Source organism: Camelus ferus, chromosome 20, assembly GCF_009834535.1.
Source record: "Camelus ferus isolate YT-003-E chromosome 20, BCGSAC_Cfer_1.0, whole genome shotgun sequence".
Taxonomy (NCBI): Eukaryota; Metazoa; Chordata; class Mammalia; order Artiodactyla; family Camelidae; genus Camelus; species Camelus ferus.
This window is the reverse complement of record NC_045715.1, coordinates 17298560-17319770: the sequence shown is the minus strand read 5'-3', so window position 1 is coordinate 17319770 and position 21211 is coordinate 17298560. Positions and strand designations below refer to the sequence as shown.

The window sequence follows — 21211 nt, the reverse complement described above, 5'->3', positions numbered from 1 at the left end:
TATGGACCCTTGTGATTCCATTGAACCCACCTGGACAGTCTAGGATAATCTCTCTATCTTAAGGTCAGCTGACTTTAACTTCATCTGCAACTTTAATTCCCTTTTGCCTTAGATCCTAATTTATTCATAGTTCCCAGAATCGGAACGGAGATACATTTGGGGGCCAATACTCTGCCTACCACAGGGGCTCATTTATGTTTAAAATGAAGGATAACACTGATGAGCATAGGTAGTTGGAGTGACTTTCCATAGTGGTCTGTAGATCTATTTGCACGGCGGGAAAGGGAAGAGTTGACTGTTGACCTTAGGTAAGTGGGCTGGTTATCCAACTGCTCATTAGGGAGAGGCAGGCATTTGAGCTAGCTGCGCCCCCTGGTGGCCAAAATAAAGTTGTGTTTTTATTTTGCAGAGGCTTTCCAGAATAATTGTGCTTGGCCACAACAGCTGCTGCTCCTTTTTGTCTTCTCTGTGTTGGTTGGGAAAGTCCCGAAATAATTCTGGCTTTCCTCTACTGACACTATAGCTCCCTAACTTCCTTTTCAAAGTGGTATTTAGTGACTCCCCTTTGTATACATAATACATTCCAACAAGTTTTTTCATAATAGTCCCCTGCCTTTTCAAACCTCAGTGGGTTGTTTGCAGCTTCAATAGGACAGTAAATATCAAATACCCAGCATGAGGTAGATCTACCAGTCAGAGAATTTAGTTGCAAACCTACTTGAGTTAGTGTGAGCAGTAAAAATCATTTGTTAAAGAATATTCGAGGGACTAGGAGGGCCAGAGAATCAGGCATAGAGGTTAAGGAGCCAGGAGCAATGCCCAGATTATACAACTGAACATTTCGGTGCCTAGACACAGGCCTGGATATAAGATGCAAAGGCCGGGCTCCTGGCCAGTTCTGCCCCTGTAGGCTGAATGCCTCTGCACCACCCTCGCCAGGAACAGCTCTTCCTAGAACCTCCTTATTCTGAATTGATGGTTTTTCTGAGTACTTCTGACTGACCGAGTTCAGGTCCCATATATATATAGCCCAGCCACAAGTGAGGCTGGAAAAGTGAGTTTCTGACTTTTGTATTGGGAAGTCAGGGGCTCAAATGGTGGGGAATTACCCAAATGCAGGAAGAATGTTAAAAAGTTGCCAGAAAACTTGACAAATATTTGCTATAGTATGTAATCCATAAATAGTACCTCTTTTCCTCAGAGAACATCACAAACTAGAATGGGTTCATAAGCAAACATCCATAAACAGGTGAGACAACTATATGTCTAGTGAAGTTTACTATATGAAACTATTATGATAAACTTCAAATGTACTCTAAGCTTCAACTTTATGAAGTCATAGTTAATCCTGTTTCAGCTCCTCTTGCACATACTCCTCTATTTCTCCTGATTATTTTGAAGCAGATCCGAAACATCAAACCTTTTCATTCACACATATTTTGGATGCATCTCTAACAGATGGGCATTTCTTGTGAATTTTTGATTCTGCAGAAGCAGCAAGACACAATCACTTTTCTAGTTTTGCATGTACTCAGATTCTCCTTCAGGATAACAAGTATTTATCTAGTAAGCTCTATGTGGAAGATGCTGGAATAGTTAGCTCGTATGTTTCAGGAGCTTACAGACTATTCAGGTATTCATCCATTCATCCTTGCAGCAAAAGCTCAGGAAGTATCAGCTACCTTTCCCACATTTGGCTCGACATAGAGGTAAATAAAAACAGTCATTGCTTTTAGTCATTTGATGGAGAGCAAAGTTCTAATGGGTTAAATAACAAAGCAGGAGATAAACAATTAGTTAATAAACAATAAAGAGATATCATAAAGCAGTAGGTGACTGATCAGAAAATGAATCAAGAAAACAGTAGACAAAATCCTCCAAGTTTTTGTGGAAGATTTTTGATATGCCAATTCACAGATACTCATCAGTAGAAATTACATACCTGATTAAGGTAGTTGAATATCTTTGATGATGGATTATTCAATCCAAGCACAGAAATTTGAAACAAATTTTAATACAGAGAAAAAGAACATTGCCCAACATATTTGCTAAAATTTCCTCTCAGGGGAATCCATAAAACCACATAAAGTCCCCAAATGTATTGTTTATTTTTATGCAAACATCATGTTATCCAGAGTTACATCACTCTGTAGGGATATATAAGCAGATGTATAACTTCAATGATTTCCAAACCCAAAGAGGCAAATATCTGACTCATTATGGCTATAACAAATTGGTTTGGGTGTGAGGAAGGAAATACAATCCTTGATGTTTGTAAGTAAAACCCAGATAAATAGTACCAGAACTGAGCTGAATTTAACATTTTTATTTAGATTTTGTAAGTGCCGCAGTCTTCCAACCCTCCATGTCCCTCATTTTCAGTAGAGATTGAACTGCAAACAAGGGAAGAATTCCATGTGGACCAGACAAGTTGGTCTAGTGCTTTGTACAATCCTCAAATTGCTGAACTCTGAATCTGAACATATTTTGGCATACATCAGAGAGCAAATCCCAGCTTAACACCATCCAGGATATCTTGGATGTGAGTGCCTGGCTGGATGTACAAGGTGTAATATTTTATGTAAAAACTTATTTATTTATTTATTTATATATTTATTTATTTATTATTTTGTAATGGAGGTACCGGGGATTGAACCCAGGACCTTGTGCATGCTAAGCACACACTCTGTCACTGAGCTGCACCCTCCCCCAGCCACGCCCCTTCTGATGCACATTTGGGGTAGTTCTAAACTGAAGTTATTATAAACAAGGCTACCATAAATAAGCTCTACATTTTAGAGAACAGTTGCTGCTTTCTCCACTCAACTAGAAGAAATAATAAAAGCATAGAAAAGAAACAAAAAAAGAAAGTCCTGGCTAGTTTCCCTTAATTAAATTGCGAGATAGGCCTACTTAACCTGGAGGTATGGCTAAGGGGAACTCAGTCATGTCACATTTGCAATTTGAAGGGCGGCTTCAGGGTCAGACAAGCTCAGACTACCAACCAATTAGAATCTAATTCCCAAAAGAAAATGGAATTGAAAAAGCTGTGTTCAATTAAAATTGAGATGGTAAAAGGTTGCACAATTATAGATGTCTCCTTAATTTGGCTGTAATGTATGGGCCAGGTTTGGATCCTGATTTGACCCAGAATGTATACAAGACAACTAGGGAAATCTGACTACTGACTGGATACTTGACATTAAGGAATTTTAAACAAATGTGCTAGACTTGGTAGTGATGTTATAATTATGTTGATTAGAATCCTTATACTTTAGAGGTACATACCGAAATCATGTCTGGGGTTAGCTTCAGAATCATACAGCTGGGGAGGAGAGAACTCTGTGTGCGTGTGTACGTGTGGGTGGGTGTGTGGGGACAAATGATCTGCCTAAGTTGGATCAAGGGAGTTGATTAGATCATTCTTTCTACTTTTGTGAAATTTTCTATAATAAGGTAAACAAACAATTCGGTCTTGATGACTGATTATTTCCCTAGGGGTGGAGAGAGGCTGTGAAAGGACTTGGGAAAGGGAAGAGGGCACTTTATTAGGGTTGACTGCTATTATTAATTATGGAATTTTTCACTCTTGGCCTTAGTCCAGGGCTGAGGAGCTTTTTATTCTTAAGGTCATGGACTCATGGGAGGAAATGAAACCAAACCAGGGCACAAACTTTTAATTAAAAAGATTTTTTAAAAAATTAACAGAAAGCATAAACTTTAAACATTCAAGAAAGAAATCATAAAATTTGAATGACTAACTAATTATGATAATAATAATGAGTAAGAAATAAACATGCCCAGATTCATATTGCAATACATGATAAATAAAGCTGTGTCAAAACTGATATTAGTGTTTAAGGGAGAGATAAACTAATCCTGATGCGAGGTATCAAACAGGCAGCTTGGAATAGTGATTGGTCAGTAGACCTGGACTCAAATCTCATCTCTGCTGATTACTAGCTGTGTGACCTTACCATTTAACCTCCCTGGGCATCAGTTACAGGTAAAATCGCCATGCCTAACTTCCAGCTTTACTGTAAGAAATAGAAACATTGACAATGAATGACTTAATTCTTGGCACATTGATTAAAAGCAATAAATAGTGTTGTTATAATATTTATTAACACTGTGTTTTCATATTTATTCATTTTTCAAAGAAAAAACAATAAGTTGACGTCTTTGAGTTAAAAAAGAAGGTTTTTTTTTCCTTTTTGGCTGACCAGCACCATTCCTTCTTCCTAACTGGACCATCAATTTCAAACACTTCTCCCCTGTCTACACACGATAAGTCCAGGGGGCTGCCTGTCACTTCCTCTCCTGACCTTGGCAAAGCAAGCTCTCTTTTGAGATTCTGACCAATGGTTTATCCCAGACATCCTTGACCAGACAGTTCCTGCCAGGAGACTGATCCTTTAGCTCCTACTTTCTTGCTCCCAGAGCTACCCTGGGTCCTGCCAACTTCCAAGAGGGATTCTCTTAGCTTGCCTAATGATTTTTAGAGCTATCAATTTTCTCCTAGTTTTTCTTTTGCCGGAGGTAGCCAGAGCTGGGTTTTCCCATTAGTAAGCAAAATTTCTCATTCCTTTATTCCAAGTTATGGCCAATTAAGGGCTCTTGGAGAAAGAAGCTGTTGGCCAGCAAGAGGAACAGAAAAGAGAGTGGGGGAGACAGAGCAAAGATGGGGCTTGCATGAGCAAACTTCAGCAGAAAGTTAGAAGAGGAAGGAGAGGGAGACAGAGGAAGAAAGGCCAGTTTTTTATACCTATCCATTCCCTGCCCTAACAACAGCCAGATCCACCTCTCTCACCTCCCCAGCCTCCTACCAATGCCTGTGCCTCAGATCCCACCCCTCCCACTCAAAGACTCCAAACTGTCCAGGAGCAACCTGCAACTTCCCAAGTACCTCCCATGCCTGTGCTCCTTCACCCACCAACCAATGGCCCCATAAGTCTCAACAAACCTGTCGTTCCAACCCCACCCCGCCCCTGCCAAGCTCCTTCCCCAACAGAGAGGGACAGGGCCTCCATTACTTCCAGCCCAATTAATACACACACTTATCAGCTGTTATCTCAGACCTGCCTTGTCCATGTTCATCTCTATTTGACAATTATCTTAGGTTGAAGTGCTCAGGTGAAGATGACCTGAAGTAGAAAATTAAGACTTGCATCTTTTCCCAGAAGAGCTTTTTAAAAAATAGAAGATAAGCCTGTAAAGTAATTGCTTTTTTACAAACATACGTGAACTTAAACAGCCAAGCAAGTATTAAACTGATTAAAATCATGACCTCCCAGGCTATTGGGTTATTCTAATTATGCAGTCATTTCTTCTCATGTTTGTGACACTCCTTATTGGTAGTCTCTTTCCACAACTAAAACCTGATTTTTCTCATCCAATGAATATATTCTGAGTGTCTAGCATGGTACAAACTTCAGGTTACAGACTGGTGAAGGAGAGGTTATACTTCTGAAACTCCTAGCCTCAGAAAGGACACAGATATGTAAGCAATTATAAGAAGCAAAAGATCCAGATGATTCATTCTTAAATAATCAAGTGTTTTTAGGACTGCATACAGTTTGCAGAAAATTCTTTACAGCACCCCAAATATGTGAGCAGATTGACATCTTTTAAGAGTGGTCATACCTCTAGCATTTAGATTGTGGTTTCCAGACACTATTTCCAAAAAAAAAAAAAAAAAAGAAGAAGAAGAAGAAGAAGAAGAATCCAAAGCTTATAGGAGAAATAGTCGCTGGGAGGTCTGGAGCAGAAAATCTACAAGATGAACATGGAAGGTCTTGACATATCAGAGGCAGGGAGCTGTCAAATACTATTGGGATCATCTCAAAATGACTCACAGAAGTCAATTCGAAAGGATTCCCATTGGCCAAGATGGGATGATTTGAGCATTAATAAGATTAATAACTGGAGTAGATTCAAACTCATCAAACACATTAAACTCAATGGTGCTAAAAAGAAAGTGGAGGATTGGGGAAAAAATCATGCATTTATCCTCCTGTTCCTTTACAAGCTGTACAACTGGGTAACTAAGTAGCCAATAAAGGAAAAGTTATCTTACAAAAGGATTACAGTTAATGTATGAAAAGGGAATGATAGAATTTTTCCATCTTGCAAGCCCCTAATGAAATAATGAATCACAGTACTGAACATCAAAGGTTGCAGACATCACAAAAAGGCAGAGCCTGACTTCTCTGGAGGTGAAAAGCTTTAATCAATTAATACAGGGCAACATTTCTCAAAGCATGTTGTGATAACTATTGTCTCTATTAGATGTTCTGCCAAAAAATATTTTAATCTTAATTAAGTTTGGGGAATGTGGAACACAGTATCCTTTCTTTCTTGATGATTCATAATGCACATTAATATATTAAGTTCCTGCAGTAAACAATGAAAAAAAAAAAGAGCAAGCCTGACATCATGGGCAACCTGATAGAAGAAACAAAGCATTACCTACGCAACACTCATAAAACAAACTAGACTTGAATCTAATCAAACCTCTAGAGCCAACTAAAGGAAATGCGTAAGTCAGAGGGACACGTTAATTATACCACAGGGATGTAATCTGTAAGGTCCAGATGGTGTAACACTGCAAGGACCAAAAACCTTGGTTTCTTCTACACATACATTTTAAGTGGAAAAGAGATGGGAGTCTGTTAATGAAAAGAGACTTAAAAGATACATCAACCAGTCATAAGGTGGGAAGCTTGTTTAGATCCTGAATGTCTTTTCTTTCTTTCTTTTTGTTTTTGGCTCTGGGAGGGAGGTAATTAGGTTTATTTATTTTAGAGGAGGTACTGGGCATTGAACCCAGGACCTTGTGCATGCTAGGCACGTGCTCTACCACTTGAGCTATACCCTCCCCTAGTAGATTCTGAATTTTTTAATGCTTAAAAAAACCCTCAATTTGTTACAATTATGAGACAATTGGGAATTTGAACACTGGATATTTAATAATATTAAGGAATGTTTTAGGTAAAATATTGGCTATAATTTTGTTTTTTTAAAAAGTCATTCCTTTTAAAGATTCATTTAACACATATGGGTGATGTAAGGAATTTGCTTTCAAATAATATTTGGTTGAGGGTAGGTGGATGGAAGTTTGGATGAGCCATGGGTTGGCTGTGAGTTGATGGTTGTTGGGCTGGATAATGGGTACATAGGAGGTTATATTATTTTGTCTGCTTTTGTGTGTGTTTGAGATTCTCTGTGGTAGAAAATTTCTGAAAAAGAACAGTTAAAATTTTTAAATGGCTATTTAGTGTCAGCTGAGGAGAGTGGATCAAGGTAACTTTGTTTTTCATGTTTAGAAAAATAAATACTAAACTGTCATCAGTGGTTGCCTCTAGGGGTAGAATGACAAGGATGAAACAAAGGGGGATTTGACTTTATCTTAAACACTCTTATAGTCTTTTCTTTTACAATATATATACATGTACTTTTACAACATATAAAGCTTTAAAAATGTTTTCCTTTGTATCTGATAACCTAGTTCAGATGATCACAAACACTCAATTCCTTAAAGTAACAAAAGCACTTTTACAATAAGGGTCACAGAAAGAGTATCACATGTTTTGATGTGTAAAATTCGGATGCATTTTTTTTAGTCTCAGGATTATATAGTTCTTAGTCATAGATATAATCAAATAGATCATATTGATGAGGCATAAATTGATTTTGGAAAATGATCGTGGAGCCAAAGGAATTCAAGCAAAGCACTAAATAGACTCATGTTGCTTACTCTTTCTAGAGCATCTGCAACATTACATTTTTTTTTAAATTTGAGGGAGGGAAGTAATTAGGTTTATTTATTTAAAAATTTTTTATTTAATTATTTTTTTAATATTGGTACTGGGGATTGAAACCAGGACCTCATGCGTGCTAAGATGCACTCTACCACCGAGCTCTACCCTTCCCCTGTGACATTCAATTTTTGTTCATAGAAGCCTGGGTAGACGACACACTGTGTCATTTATGATAAATTTAAATGAGGGATTCTCTTTATTTTTGTGATCTGTATCTTCAAATATGCTATCCCAGCCAGGAGGTCATCTATTCATTCAATTTACTCGAGGTGGGAGGCAACACAGTAGGATGGTGAAAGCTTTCATTTCCATTTGCTACAAACCACATGGCAAACATTTAAAGGGCAACTACCATGCGTGCAGTGGGCTGTGATGGGGATAATTACGGCCATAACAACCACTCTCTTAATAAATATTTGTGGTGTGCCTACTGCGAGCCAGGTCTTACTGGAAGTACCGTGGACAGAGGCGAACAAAGCAAAATTTCCTCCTCTTATGGAGCTTCAGATCTAGTGGGACAGAGAGATAATAATATATAAATGCATAATATAATGTCAAATACCGATACAAACTGTGAAGAAAACCAAAGCAGGATATGCAGACCGTTACGGGGCTGCTAACGACCATCGCTAATGAGAGCCGACTGTGTGGCAAAGGCAGTTCTAGAAGCTTGATCTTCAGAAGCTCACTTACACTCCACAACCTGTGTAGCGTAGGCATTGTGGAGTGTTTCACTGTAACAGATGGAGAAACTGAGGCTCCAAGAGGTGAAGTTCATTTAGCGAGTAAGTGGAAGAGGCAGATTTGAAGCCCCTCTCCCCTCCACTGCCCCCCCCTCCCTTCCTCCCTCTCTCTCCCAATCCCGAACCTTGGGATCTTAACCATTATGGTGGAGGCGCAGTAGAGAGATGGAAAGCCATGTTAAGACATAAAGAATGACTGACCTCACTCTTACTATCAATGGCCACGTAATATGTTCTCTCTCTGTGTCTCCCTGTCCTCATCTATGAAGTAGAGATAATCATGCCTACTACATAGAGTGCATTTTTAGGATTACATAATAAAATATTCAGAAATCAGTAAGAACACACTTGACTTATCAACGGTCCTCTATACATGTAATATAATTGATGGGCAGGTGGAGAGTGGCTTGATAAACAGCTGGAAATTGGAGTACTTCCTCAAGGATGCAGGTGGCACCTGATTACATAAGCCGTGGACATACAGAGAGGATCAGGAGACCCCTAGGTGTTTGGGGGAAAGGGGACACCAAAGGCCAACAACACCCACTTCACACTTGCCTCAGACAGATCCTAGATGCAGGTATAACACACGAGGAGAGAGTAGCACCTAGTTATTTAGTAAAACTGTTTTCTAAAAGTCAATAGCAGTGGGTAGTGCGGACTGTTTTTTCATTGATAAGGACCATCTCAACTTGCTGCTTCCACAGTGGTTCCTCAAACTGGCTGATACCCAAAATAATCGGGGGAATTTTTTGAAAATATAAACTGAGAGTTCCAAGGTAAAATATTTCCATGGTGGGGAAATTTTGAGGACCACTAGAGTAAAGGGAACAAAAGCACATGTTCACTCCTTTATCACCCAAACGTAGAGCAGTGCCCAGTATGTAGAAGATACTCGATTAGTATTTGCTGAATGAAATGTCTTTATTCCTGCCTCCTTCTATCCTTCCTTCCCCAAACACATGGAGCATTTTCCATGAAGTACTCTGAGATGTTCTCTTTTTTAAATTAGTTAATTTTATTTTTATTTTGAATTTTTTTAATGGCGGTACTGGCATTGAACCCAGGACCTTGGGCATGCTAAGCATGCACTCTACCACTGAGCTGTTACCCTCCCTCATCTCTGAGATGTTCTGAGTATTCAGTTTGGAATCTTCTCAGGGGTGGGCTCTACACAGAGGAAAAAGAAGATGGGATTTAAGTGGCATGGTCAGGACTTGCTTGCTCCAAACTTTTCCTGTCAGTGTCTGCCAGAGAACTAGCAATTTCTACCACTGCCGCCCTTCCTGTGTTAGGATTTTTGTGTCTCCAGGAGACTTCAATTACTAGACAAAATACATTCTATCAGGAGACAGAGGGTGTTGGAAAGGGAAGATGGAGAGAACCAGGAGTGAAGACGCTTGATTCGTAGCTTATCACACATTAGTACATATGACAGCATTGATGGGAAGTAGAAGTGAGAAGTCTCAGAACTTGGGAGTGGCAGGCCAAGAGGAACACTCAGGAAGCTGGCAGGCATGGGGTTAGGGAAGGCTGATGTGGGTTGAGGGCAGTGGTGGTGAGATTTGAAGAGTACAGAGAGCTATTCACACTTAAACTTTACCTAAGTAACACTTTATGGTGGGTCATGTGACATTAATGCTTGGTCCACAGTTGACTCTGACCTGTTGAAATGCATTGCTGAAAATTAGCACTTCAACGCCACTGACATTTTTGGAGACCTTCTAAGTGCTAAGGTTTGAGATACAGAGATTGTTCTTCATGAAGCATGATGTTTAAAGGAGTCAGATTCACAGATTTATACCACTCCCAGGGCTTTGTGAGGGCTGGTTATTGTTTCTTGAAATCATTTGAGTGTCTCTTTCCCTGCCCTTGGGCATTTTACACACACACACACACACACACACACACACACACACACACACACACACACCCTGATGAATACTCGGCTGAATACTCCAAGTTCTCTCTCGGTACAGTGCTCTTGCCTTGGTATTCTGCCCCACAAACCCTAACGCCTCAAATTCTCCAGACCCTCAGCTGTTTCCTCGCCTCTGGGAGACTTCCAGAAAGGTGTCCCTTCCTTTCTCTGCAACCTGGAAATTCTCTGAACAGTAAGCTGGGGCAGTCATTCGACTTACCTTATCTGTTTTCTGTTTCTTAGAGATCATCATTCTTTGCTGTCTTATTTGTTTTGAGAATTGTTCTTTCACATAATTTTATCCCCCCCCCCCTTTTTTTAAGTTGTTTCAAACAAGAGGGTAAATCTGGTTCCTATTACTTCATCTTGGCCGGAAGTGGAAATATATGAGTTATTCTTGATGCTCTTGTTTCCTACTCATTTTTGGTTTTAATTTACATTTCTCTGATGACTAGTGATGTTGAACAGTTTCATGTGCTCATCGGCCAATGGTTTATCTTTTTTGATGAAATGTCTGTTCAAATATTTTGCCTGTTTTTTAAAGTTGGATTCCTTAACTTTTATTCTTGAGTTGTCGGGATTCTTGAGTTGTATATGATGGACAGGAGTTTTTCATCAATGTGTGTTTTGCAAATATTTTCCCTTAGTCGGTAGCATATCTATTCATTTTTCTTAACCATGTCTTTTGTTAAGCAGAAGTTTAAAATTTTTTGATGAAGTCTAATTTGTTAATTTCTTTTCTATGGTTATGCATTCTGTACCATTTCTAAGATATCTGTGTGTACCTCCAAGTCCTAAGGTTACTTTCTGTGCATTCTTCTTAAAGCATCATAGTTTAATGTTTAAGTTTAGGTCTCTGTTTTATCTCAAATAAATTTTTGTATGTGGTGTGAGGTAGGGACAGAGGTTAATTTTTCCCCCATGTAAGCATTCATCTGGTCTAGTACTGTTTGTTGAAAAATAACAAATGGCTTCTATTCTGTTGTATCAACCTAATTTCTCAATCCTTTATTGGTACTATAGTCTTGATTCTGGAGCTTTATAATAAAGTTTTGAAGTCAAGAATAAGTCCTCCAACTTTATTCTTCTTTTTCAAGATTGCTTTGGCTATTTTAGTTATTTGAATTTCCATATACATCTTAAAATAAACTTGTCAATTTCTACAAAGAAAAGCTTAGTGGAATTATGATTGAAAATGCATTGAATCTATTGCATCACGGATCAGTTTGGAGAATTGATACCTTAACCACTAAGTCTTCCTACCCTTGATATTTTAGTGTTACTATTTATGTAGGGTTTTAATTTATATATTATATAATTGAATCTTGATGGAATATACTAGATTTAATACTGTTCTAGGATTTTATCCATTTCATCTATATGTTTATATTTATTGGCACAAAGATTTTTATCATATTAAGTTGTCTTTTTAATGTCTACAGCATTCATTGTATATCACCTTCTTTCTTCCTGATAATGGTGATTTGTATCTTTTTTTTTCTTGACCAATAATATTATTAGATATTTTTCTATTTTGTTTTGACCTCTTCAAAGAACTAATTTTTGAAGAGATTATTTTGAGTAGGTTATCTCCATTTTATATTAATTTTCTATTTTAGTAAATTCTGCTCTTTATTATGTTCTTTCTCTTTTTTCTCTATTTTTTTTGCAGTTCTTTTTCTAACTTCTCAGAATTAATATTTAGCTCATTAAATTTCAGATTTTCTTCTCTTCTAATGTCAACATTTATCTCTAAATATTGCTTCAATGAATCCCACAGGTTTGATATGCATATTTTCATTAGAACCTAGTTCTAATAATTTCTCACCTATTAATATTTATTTATGACCAATATGTTATTTAAATATCTGTTTCTTAATTTCCAACAGTAAATTTTAGTTGTCATTTTGATTTTGATTCTGAGCTTAGTTGCATTATAATATATGTCATATTGTATCTCTATATATTATTCCTTTGAGATTAGTTGAGATTCAGCCTGTGTGTATGATCAGATATTGTAACTGTTTCATGTGCACTGGAAAATAATGTATATTTTGTAGTTGTTGAGTAGTATGTAAATATATGATATATGTTTTGTATGATATAGAGGCAATATATAATATGATTATAAATAATATAAATTACAAATAATATGTAACATGTTACGTATGACAGACACATTGCATATATTACATGTTAAATACATAACATCATGTTATATTATATATAACATCATATATGCTATATGATGTAGAGGCATTATATATGATATTACATATAACATATATAATGTTATATATGATATAGAGGCATTTTATATATATTTATATATGTGTCACATATGGTATAGAGGATTTTTTTTTCTGGTTGTTTCATACAAGATGGTAAGTCTAGTCTCTATTATTCCATCCTAGCCAGAAGTGGAAATACATGAGTCATTCCTGAGGCTTTTGTTTCCACTCATTTTTTGTTTTAATTTACGTTTCTCTGGTAACTAATGACGCTGGGCACTTTTTCACGGGTTCATCGGCCTTTGGTTTATATACCTCTTTTTCCATTAGGTGAGATTTGTTAACTGTGTTCTTCAAACCCACTTCATCCTTCCGAATTTCTTTTTCTGACCTAGCCCCAAATTTATGTGTACCTTTGGGGACTAATATTATTCTGACCATGATCCTAATGAGTCTGGAAGCTGCACGTGTATCATCATTAGGACAAAATTCTTTCTGAAGACCAGTTACCCCAAGTGAAGTTATTGCTCACTCTCCCTGCCTGAGCAGACCCTTAGTCCTGGCGCACGGAGAGCGGGGAGCAGGAAGCGCGGGGAGCAAGGAGGGCTGGGAGCGCAGGAGGTGCAGCGAGCGCAGCAGGTGCAGCGAGCGCAGCGAGCACCCGCAGAGCAGAGCGCCCGCCCTGCGCGCTGGGAGCGGGAGGCACGGCGGAGGTTTCGCCAGGGTGGGAGGGTGCGGGGCGGGTTCCCAAATGTCCTCAAGCAGTCATTAGTCTGTGACGCGGCGGGGAGGAGCCTTTCCTGATGTACAGGACGGGGAGGAACCGTTTCTGTGTTCCTTGTCCTGATGCCTGGGCCGCGTCCAGGAGGTACCTCCTTTTCCCACGCGGTGCCCAGCCAGGCACCTCTGGTGGGTCCTATTTTTTGTTCTCTTGACTCCGGTGCCTCTCCCTCCCGCCCCTCCAGGTGCAGCCATACTCCTGCAGAGACTGCTTCTCCAGGGGCGAATCTGATCAGGCCACTGGCCTTCTGAACATCCTTCCTTAGTTCCCACAGGTGAGAAGGCCTCGCTCCGGGCCGGCACGCAGCGCTTTTCATGCGCTTCCCGCTGCGCGCGCGCGCGCGCCCTCCTAATTAATTTTTAAAATACATTATTATCTGCTTGTGTTATCAGCTACTGAGGGAGTCTTTACAAATCTACCATGATTTTGAACTTGCCTTTTACTTCTTAGAGTTTGTCAGTATATCTCAAGGCTATTACTAGTGCATGCAACTTTCAAATTATTAGGATTTCTGCTGAACTGAACATTTTATCTTCGTGAAATGCCTATCTCTGGGCACGTTTATTGCTTACCATATTCTTTCTCTATTGTCAGTGCGGCTATATCAGCGTTCTCCTGGTTAGAGATACTTCTTTTATGCCCACGTGACATATGTGTAAGTGTGTAAATTGACACATATTTTGGGGCACAGTTCATAGAATTGAATTAATGATACTATTATGGACCTTTTATGTTGTTTTTTCTATGTTGCTTTGGTGGTTTAGTTATTTTATACTAGGAGCTGCTCAATGCTTTGGAATTTTACGTGTGGAAATGATCTTGAACTGGTTTGGAGGTGGAGTCCTTCAGAGGGGAATTTTCATTTGCTTCTTCCAGATTTATGGGAACTAATAGTCTAGATTCACTGAAAATTAAATCTTTCTCCAGTTCTCCCAGGTAGCATGAATTCAGGCTGAAAACATTCCTAAAGGCCAGGTTGTGTGTTTTTTGTTTGTTTGTTTTGTTTTGTTTTGTTTTTGTTTTGTTTTTCTTGTTTGTTTGTTTCTTCTCCCTTCTTTAAATTGATGGTTTAACCCATTGGGATACCAACTTTGGGGGAGAATATCTGCTAGACTCCTCAGCTGGGCAGGATCTGGGCTGTGCCTCTGGAGTTTTCTGAGGCCATGACTTCAAAGCTCAGTCTGTCTTCCCTTCTCCCCCTTGTCTGGTGAGTGGCTGGCTCTAGTGCTCCCTAAATGTGCCTGTAGAGTCCCTTGTCTTCCCTCTGTCGCTGGTTCGAGAATTCCTTTCTTCTTTCATGATAGCTCATTGACTCTTTTTAAGATTTTTGTCTGTTTTTAGTTATTTTCAACAAGAGGACCTATTCAAGTGTTTAGTTCATCACTTTGCTGGAAACAATCTAAATTTAGTAGACAGCACATCCAGCTCTGTTAGGCTGCTTAGTTATGCTCTTTTTCCCCTCTCGAGTAATTATATATCTCAGTACACTATAACTGAGAAAATTTGTTTTCTTTAACTGAATTCCATAAAGAGAAGTTGGGAGGGCGAAAGGCTTTCCTATGTGGTAACTGTTTTAGTAACATTTTTAGCTTGTATCAGTTGTAAAAGAGGACACTACAATGTTTTGAAGAGGGTACTACAGACCATTTACATCTGTCAACTAGAAACTGCTTGGGAAACTTGACTTTTTTTTTTTATTTTATAGCTTTTATTTCCCTTTCGATTATATTATAACTTTTATTTCCCTTTAGATTATATTATAGCTTTTATTTCCCAGAACTAAAATCACACAAACAAGATGTGGTGAGTTGATTGGTTGCCCCACGCTCCGAAGATATGTTTACCTAGAACCTCTAAATGTGACTTTATTTGAGAAAAGGGTCTCTGAAGATACAATGAAATTAAGAATTTTAAGATGAAATTATCCAATTATCCAGGTAGACTCAACCCTAAATCCAATGGCAAGTGTTTTTATAAGAACAGAGAAAGACACAGACAAGAAGAGGAGAAACAGGAGAAGGTGATATAAAGATGGAGGCAGAGACCAAAGTGACAAATTTACGAGCCAAGGAACACCCAGGGTTGCCAGTACTGAAGCTAGGAGAGAGGCATGAGCAGATCCTCCTTTACAGCCCCCAGAAGGAACCAACCCTGCTGACACCTTGATTTAGGACTTCTGGCCTCTAGAACTGTGAGAGGATACATTTGTGTTGTTCTAAGCCACCCAGTTTGTCGTGCTTGGTTATGGCAACCCTTGGAAACTCATCACCAAGTTTGTAGACACTCTCTGCTCTAATAATTTTAAAAATCCTGCGATCTTGTTTCCCATCAAGTATGATTAAGGAATGACAATCAGGTGAGGGAACTACTGGGGAAGTCCCCTCCCAACTTCAAGAGTTTCCTGGTTGTGAGGATTAAATTCAGTGCATGCTTAAAGCTTTTAACGAGTGTACAATCTTTCCTATTACCATTTCTTTTTTAGCATGGTGAGGATTCAGGCTTAGCACTTGCCATCAGCCTCCTCATCTTCAGCTATGACAGTGTTTTTAATGTTTGACCCTTCCCCCTGCCCCTTCGTGCCTCTCCCCTTTTCTTCCATAAACATTGAACTAAGACTCTCTGAAACTTCCCAGAGTGACTCTGAACTTGGCAGAGAAGTAATTTTCATCCAGCAAAGACCAACATCCAAATAGTTCCTGGAATTTTGTACAACAAATTATAACTTAGGACTCAATTCTACCTATTTTGTTTACCATCATGGCAGCTCTCAGAGGTGGGTATTTTCATTACTATTTGATTAGTAAGGGCAGTTTTTCTCCAGGTAGAATCAAAGACCTACCTATGGAGCTTACCATAGGTACCATAATTTATTGGCTCATTCATCTATGAGTATTTTCAATATTTTGTTGCAGTTGACGTTTTTGGACACATGATAAAGTTCTTCTTTAAAAAAACTTACACTAGAGTAGAAGTAGAGGCGAAGGATACTCACATTGAAAATTTGCTAGATGCTGTCAAATTTTCCCCTAAAGCTACCAATTTCTACTCCTGTGAGTATTATGAGCAGACACCTTTCCCAACGTGCTCACCAACCCTGAGTAACATTCATCTTTAAAATTCTTTCCAACTGAAGGGTGAAACAAGACTCAGTCTTGTTTTAATTGATGGGAGGAGGGCAGAGGAAAAGATTAGGGGAAATTTTGACTTTTCTCTCTTTATGTCTGTTGGGAGATGCATCTGGATGGCCTGAGTGTCCATCTCTTTCTGCCAGCCTGAGCTGGCCGGAGCCAGTCTGCAAAGGGGAGGCTTTTGGCCAATGTTAGCATTCTGGGTATACAGAGGCTCTTCAAAATTGTTTCAGGGTCTTCCATATGCAGACTTTGACCTTCAGTATAGATGCAGGCCCTCAATAGGCTGTCCCTTCTCTGCTGCCCATTGGCCATTGTGCAGACAGACCACCTATGCCTGGCCCAGGCTGTGGGGAAATGAGAGCTAAAGGGGTGGGAATGCCACGTGCTCTATTTCTTCTCTGTGAGCTTTTCTCTAACAGACCTTCTGTTATAACCATACTGTGTAGTGCTAGTGATGTGTGTCTGTGACCCTCTAGCCTGACAACATCTGTAATGTTTTCACCTTATACAAACAGAAACTGCATTTAAGTGTCACTTTAGTACTTTTATTTTTCCAGTAGTGAAAACAATAATTTATGTTGCTCACGGACCTATGGGTCAGGCATTCCCAGTCGGGGCACAGTGGCAGGGACAGCTTGTTTCTGCTACGTGCTGTCTGGAGCCTCAGCAGGAAGACTGGAGTAGCTGGGGGTGGGATCGTTGGAAAGCTCACTCCCTCACATGCCTAGGATTGATGGAGACTGAGCCCTCAGCTGGAGTTGCCAGACACCTACACATGGCGGTTCCTTCACGTGGTGCAGGCTTCTTCCTAATGCAGTGACTGGCTTCCAGGGACAGGCCTCCCAGAGAGAGGGCCAGTGGGAGCTGTATTGTCATAGACCAAGCTTTGGAAGCCACAAAGCATCACTTCTGTCAGATACAAGCTGGGGGGTGGGGGGGACACAGACCTGAGATCTCAGTGAGAGGAATGTCAGTCACATTGTAAGAACAGCCTGTGCGATGATGTGGCCATCTTAGAAAATATAATCTGCCACTTCCCCTAACTCCTAGGAACTTGTTCTTCTAATTTCCAAAATGGAAGCTACTTGGTCAAGTATTTCCCATCAGAAAAACATAATGTGAGATTGCAACAGCAGGAATGATGAGAGGATCACACATTTATCTCCCTCAACTAGAGTCTCATTCTAGTAACTATTTAATCATATGTCCTTCATTTATTTTAGCTGCACCAGAAGTAAATATCCTAAGAAAAATGATTTCCCTTATATTTATTATGACCTTCAAAATCACTGACCCTAAATCTGACCACACACAAAGTTAGTATATTCCTCTTAATGCTTTCTTGGTACTTAGGATGGTCACCAGGAAGTTGAGTGGCTAGAAATGTCTCTACTGCAGTGGAGGTGAGGTTTTCTAGGTGTCAGACCTGGACACAAGACCTGACCGTTTGAACAGGAGAACCACAATTCTTTCAAGTGGTGCTCCTTAAATATTAGTGAATGTCATGTATTCTTCACTGAGTTTAGTTCTGGAAGGATGTCTGTATCAGATCCTTTTTTCTCACAACTTTACAATGAATTTCTAATCCTGGAAATTATATTTATGCTTATTCAATGTTGACCCCTTTTAAGCGAAAAATGCTGCCTCTCTATGTTTACATAAGAACTTCAGTTCTACGTAGTTTAGAAACTAGAAATGGAACAGGCCTCAGAAGGAAAGAAGATAATACCCAGAGCCAGCATAAGTGGGGAGCGGGGATAAATTCTCAGGCTGGAGAAACCCTGCTCTTATATTCACATGCCAGATGGTGCCTGGCCCTGTGCAGATCAGGATGTCATGTCAAGAAACTGTGCTCTTGAAGGGAAGGAGGAGAGGAACCCAAACAACTGGCCACAAACTTCTGCTTTTGAGGCTGCAGTTCTGCAACTTAAGAAAAATGAATTGTTTCCCACCCCTTAACTTCTCCCTCACTTCATCAGTAGCAGGGTAGGGCTGTATCATCATTTCCCTTTAATTCACTGCCTAACTTCATTCCCCAACATACACGATCCAGTCAATCCTGGGTTGACTACAGCCATCTGCACAGGGTGTGGGGAGCAAGTAGAGGTCGGGATGGCAGTGCTCAGCTTCACGGCAGCCAGGTGTCACAACAAAGAAAGAGAACACGCGTCTGTCCTCATCCAATCCGGTTTCAGTCTTTACGCATCGCAGGAAGAGGACACTGGTGCTTTATTAGGAGAGAAACTGAATCAGGTAATGTGCTTTATTGACGTTGGCTTGTTTGGAAAATAGTAGTATGAAGCCATTTAGCCTTTAAGTATTAACTTTTTAATCCACAAGTTAACTTTTTAAAGTGTGGCTCAAAATGAATGATTACTGATTACCCTGATATTAGTATAGTCAAATCCTGCTTTTTTTGTTGAACGTATAGTATATTTTTTTCTAACCTTTTACTTCCACCTTCCTGGGTCATATCTGAAATGAACTGATTATAGATAACATATTGTTGGATCATGGTTTTTCATTCCCTTTGCAAATTTCTGTCTTGGATTTGCTGTATTTAGACTACTTACGTTTAAGGTAATTGCTGATATATCAGTGCTTATATCTCACATTCTGTTTTTTGTTTTGTCTGTTTTCTGTTTCCTGTTTCTTGTGCCTTGGCTTCTCTCTTCGTGCCTTCCTTTATGTTGCTTGAACATATTTTAAGATTCCGTTCTGCTTGGAACTGGGAGCTGTTGAGTAATTTTTTTTTTACCGTGGTAAAAAAAATGCATAACAAAAAATTCACAATCTTAACGATTTTTAAGTGTACATTCAGTGTCATTAAATACATGTACAACGTTATGCAACAATGACCACTTTTCCAGAACTTTTTCATCATCCCAAATGGAAACTATGTATTCATTAATCAATACCTTTTTCATGGGCTCAAATAGAAACTATGTACCCATTAAGCAATAACTCCCTGCCTCCAGCCATTGGTAATTCTATTCTACAGTATCTCACCTAAGTGGAATTGTACAATATGTGTCCTTTTGTGTCTGGCTTATTACACTTAGCATGTTTTCAAGTTACATTCACATTGTAGCATGTATCAGAATTTCGTTCCTTTTTAATGGTTGAATAATATTCCATTGCATATATAACACATTCTGTTTATCAGCTCATCTGTTGATGGACACTTGGATAATTTCCACCTTTTGGCTGTTGTGACTAATGATGCTAAGAATATTGGTGTACAAGTATCTGTTTGAGTCCCTGCTTTAAATTATTTTGGTTACGTATCTATGAGTGGAGATGCTAGATCATCTTGAATAAGTTTCCAAACACAAGAAGTTTTCCAAATATTCTATGACAGCAAGGAAACTGATTTTCCCAGAACTCAGAAAGGACAGATGGAGACAGTGGTACATAATGCCATAGAGGACTTACTCCTTGAATTCTCCTTTATAGCATGATGTCAAGGAATTCCTCAAAGTTCTTAGTTTCTACTGTTATCATCTCCTGAGCCTTTCAGCAGTGTAAGTGGTGAGGGGAAGGTGTTCTTGGGACTAGCAACACCTGAGGGTTCTCTTTATGCTATTTGGTGGCTCAGGATCTGATTGGAGGAAGGCAAAGTTTTTCAGGAAAACTTTTTCAGGACATGGTTTGGAGAAGGCTTATAAATTCCATAAAATTAGAGTTTATAGAATCAAGACTTAGAAAGAATTCAGTTTCATTAACATAGAAACTGGGTTTCTCTTACCAAAGTTGCCACTAACTGGGCATGTAACCTTAGAAAAATGACTTAACCTCATTCAGCCTGGTGTGGGAGGGTTGAACTGGATAATATGGAGTCTCTTTCACCCCTAAGCATCTATGATTTTAAAATTTTCATGAATTTATTTTTTCCCTAGATCAAATTTTTGTTTGTACAGAGCCTTGATTGTAGGTCCAGGCGTGGTTGATTTATGGAATGAGATAATGTTAAATCCTGGAAGCTCTTGTTTCCATCTGTCCTGCCACACATTTACTTAGCTAAATATATGTACCCTGGGTTAATCTGACAGATTTACTCCTCAGGGCATGACTTTTACTCCTGCTGAGCATTACTGGATATTGTCGCCCTGTAGATCCTGCTGTATTTTATGTTATAAAACTTCAGAATAACAATGATTCTCTTAAAACCCATTCACTCTCCTTAACCATCTTCCACAAATATCCTCACTCTTCACAAACATCCGGCTCTTTCTATCAACCTTCCTCTGGCTTTGATTAAATTTCCTCTAGAAATTATAGTAATATAGATTTAGAAGTGACTTGGCCCTCATTTCCCTCTGAGCACTGTCTTAAGTGTCGCTCTTTGTTATTTTTATAGCATTCAGTGTATCCATTCATTCCTTCCCAATGCTGCACCGTGCTAGGTGTGGGGGATATGGCAATGAACAAGACAGGCTGGCCCCTGCTTTAATTTAGCTTAATTTCTAGGGACGAAGACAGACATTGAATAAGTAATAATAGGTGTGCCGGATGTTAAGGAGGAGACATGCAAAGTGCTACGTGCAATAGGATTTTTTTTAATTGAAATATAGTCAGTTACAA

General features: G+C 39.2%; 1 protein-coding gene across 8 annotated transcripts in view; it reads left to right on the top strand.

Annotated features, from left to right (window-relative positions):
- Positions 1-21211, top strand: part of LOC102517286 (cytidine monophosphate-N-acetylneuraminic acid hydroxylase) — a 216339-nt gene that overhangs the window by 139975 nt on the left and 55153 nt on the right. The window contains exons 1-2 of one of the 8 annotated variants that reach the window (XM_032462605.1): positions 13297-13624; positions 18681-18880. The exons of 1 other annotated variant lie outside the window; for it this stretch is intronic. In XM_032462605.1, the coding sequence (XP_032318496.1) occupies positions 13519-13624; positions 18681-18880 (306 nt within the window). In that variant the 5' untranslated portion in view covers positions 13297-13518. Of the gene's footprint in view, positions 1-6659; positions 6714-13296; positions 13771-18680; positions 18881-21211 lie in introns of those variants that run through there. 6 more of the 8 variants (XM_032462606.1, XM_032462608.1, XM_032462607.1 and 3 more) reach the window with 6 other exon arrangements.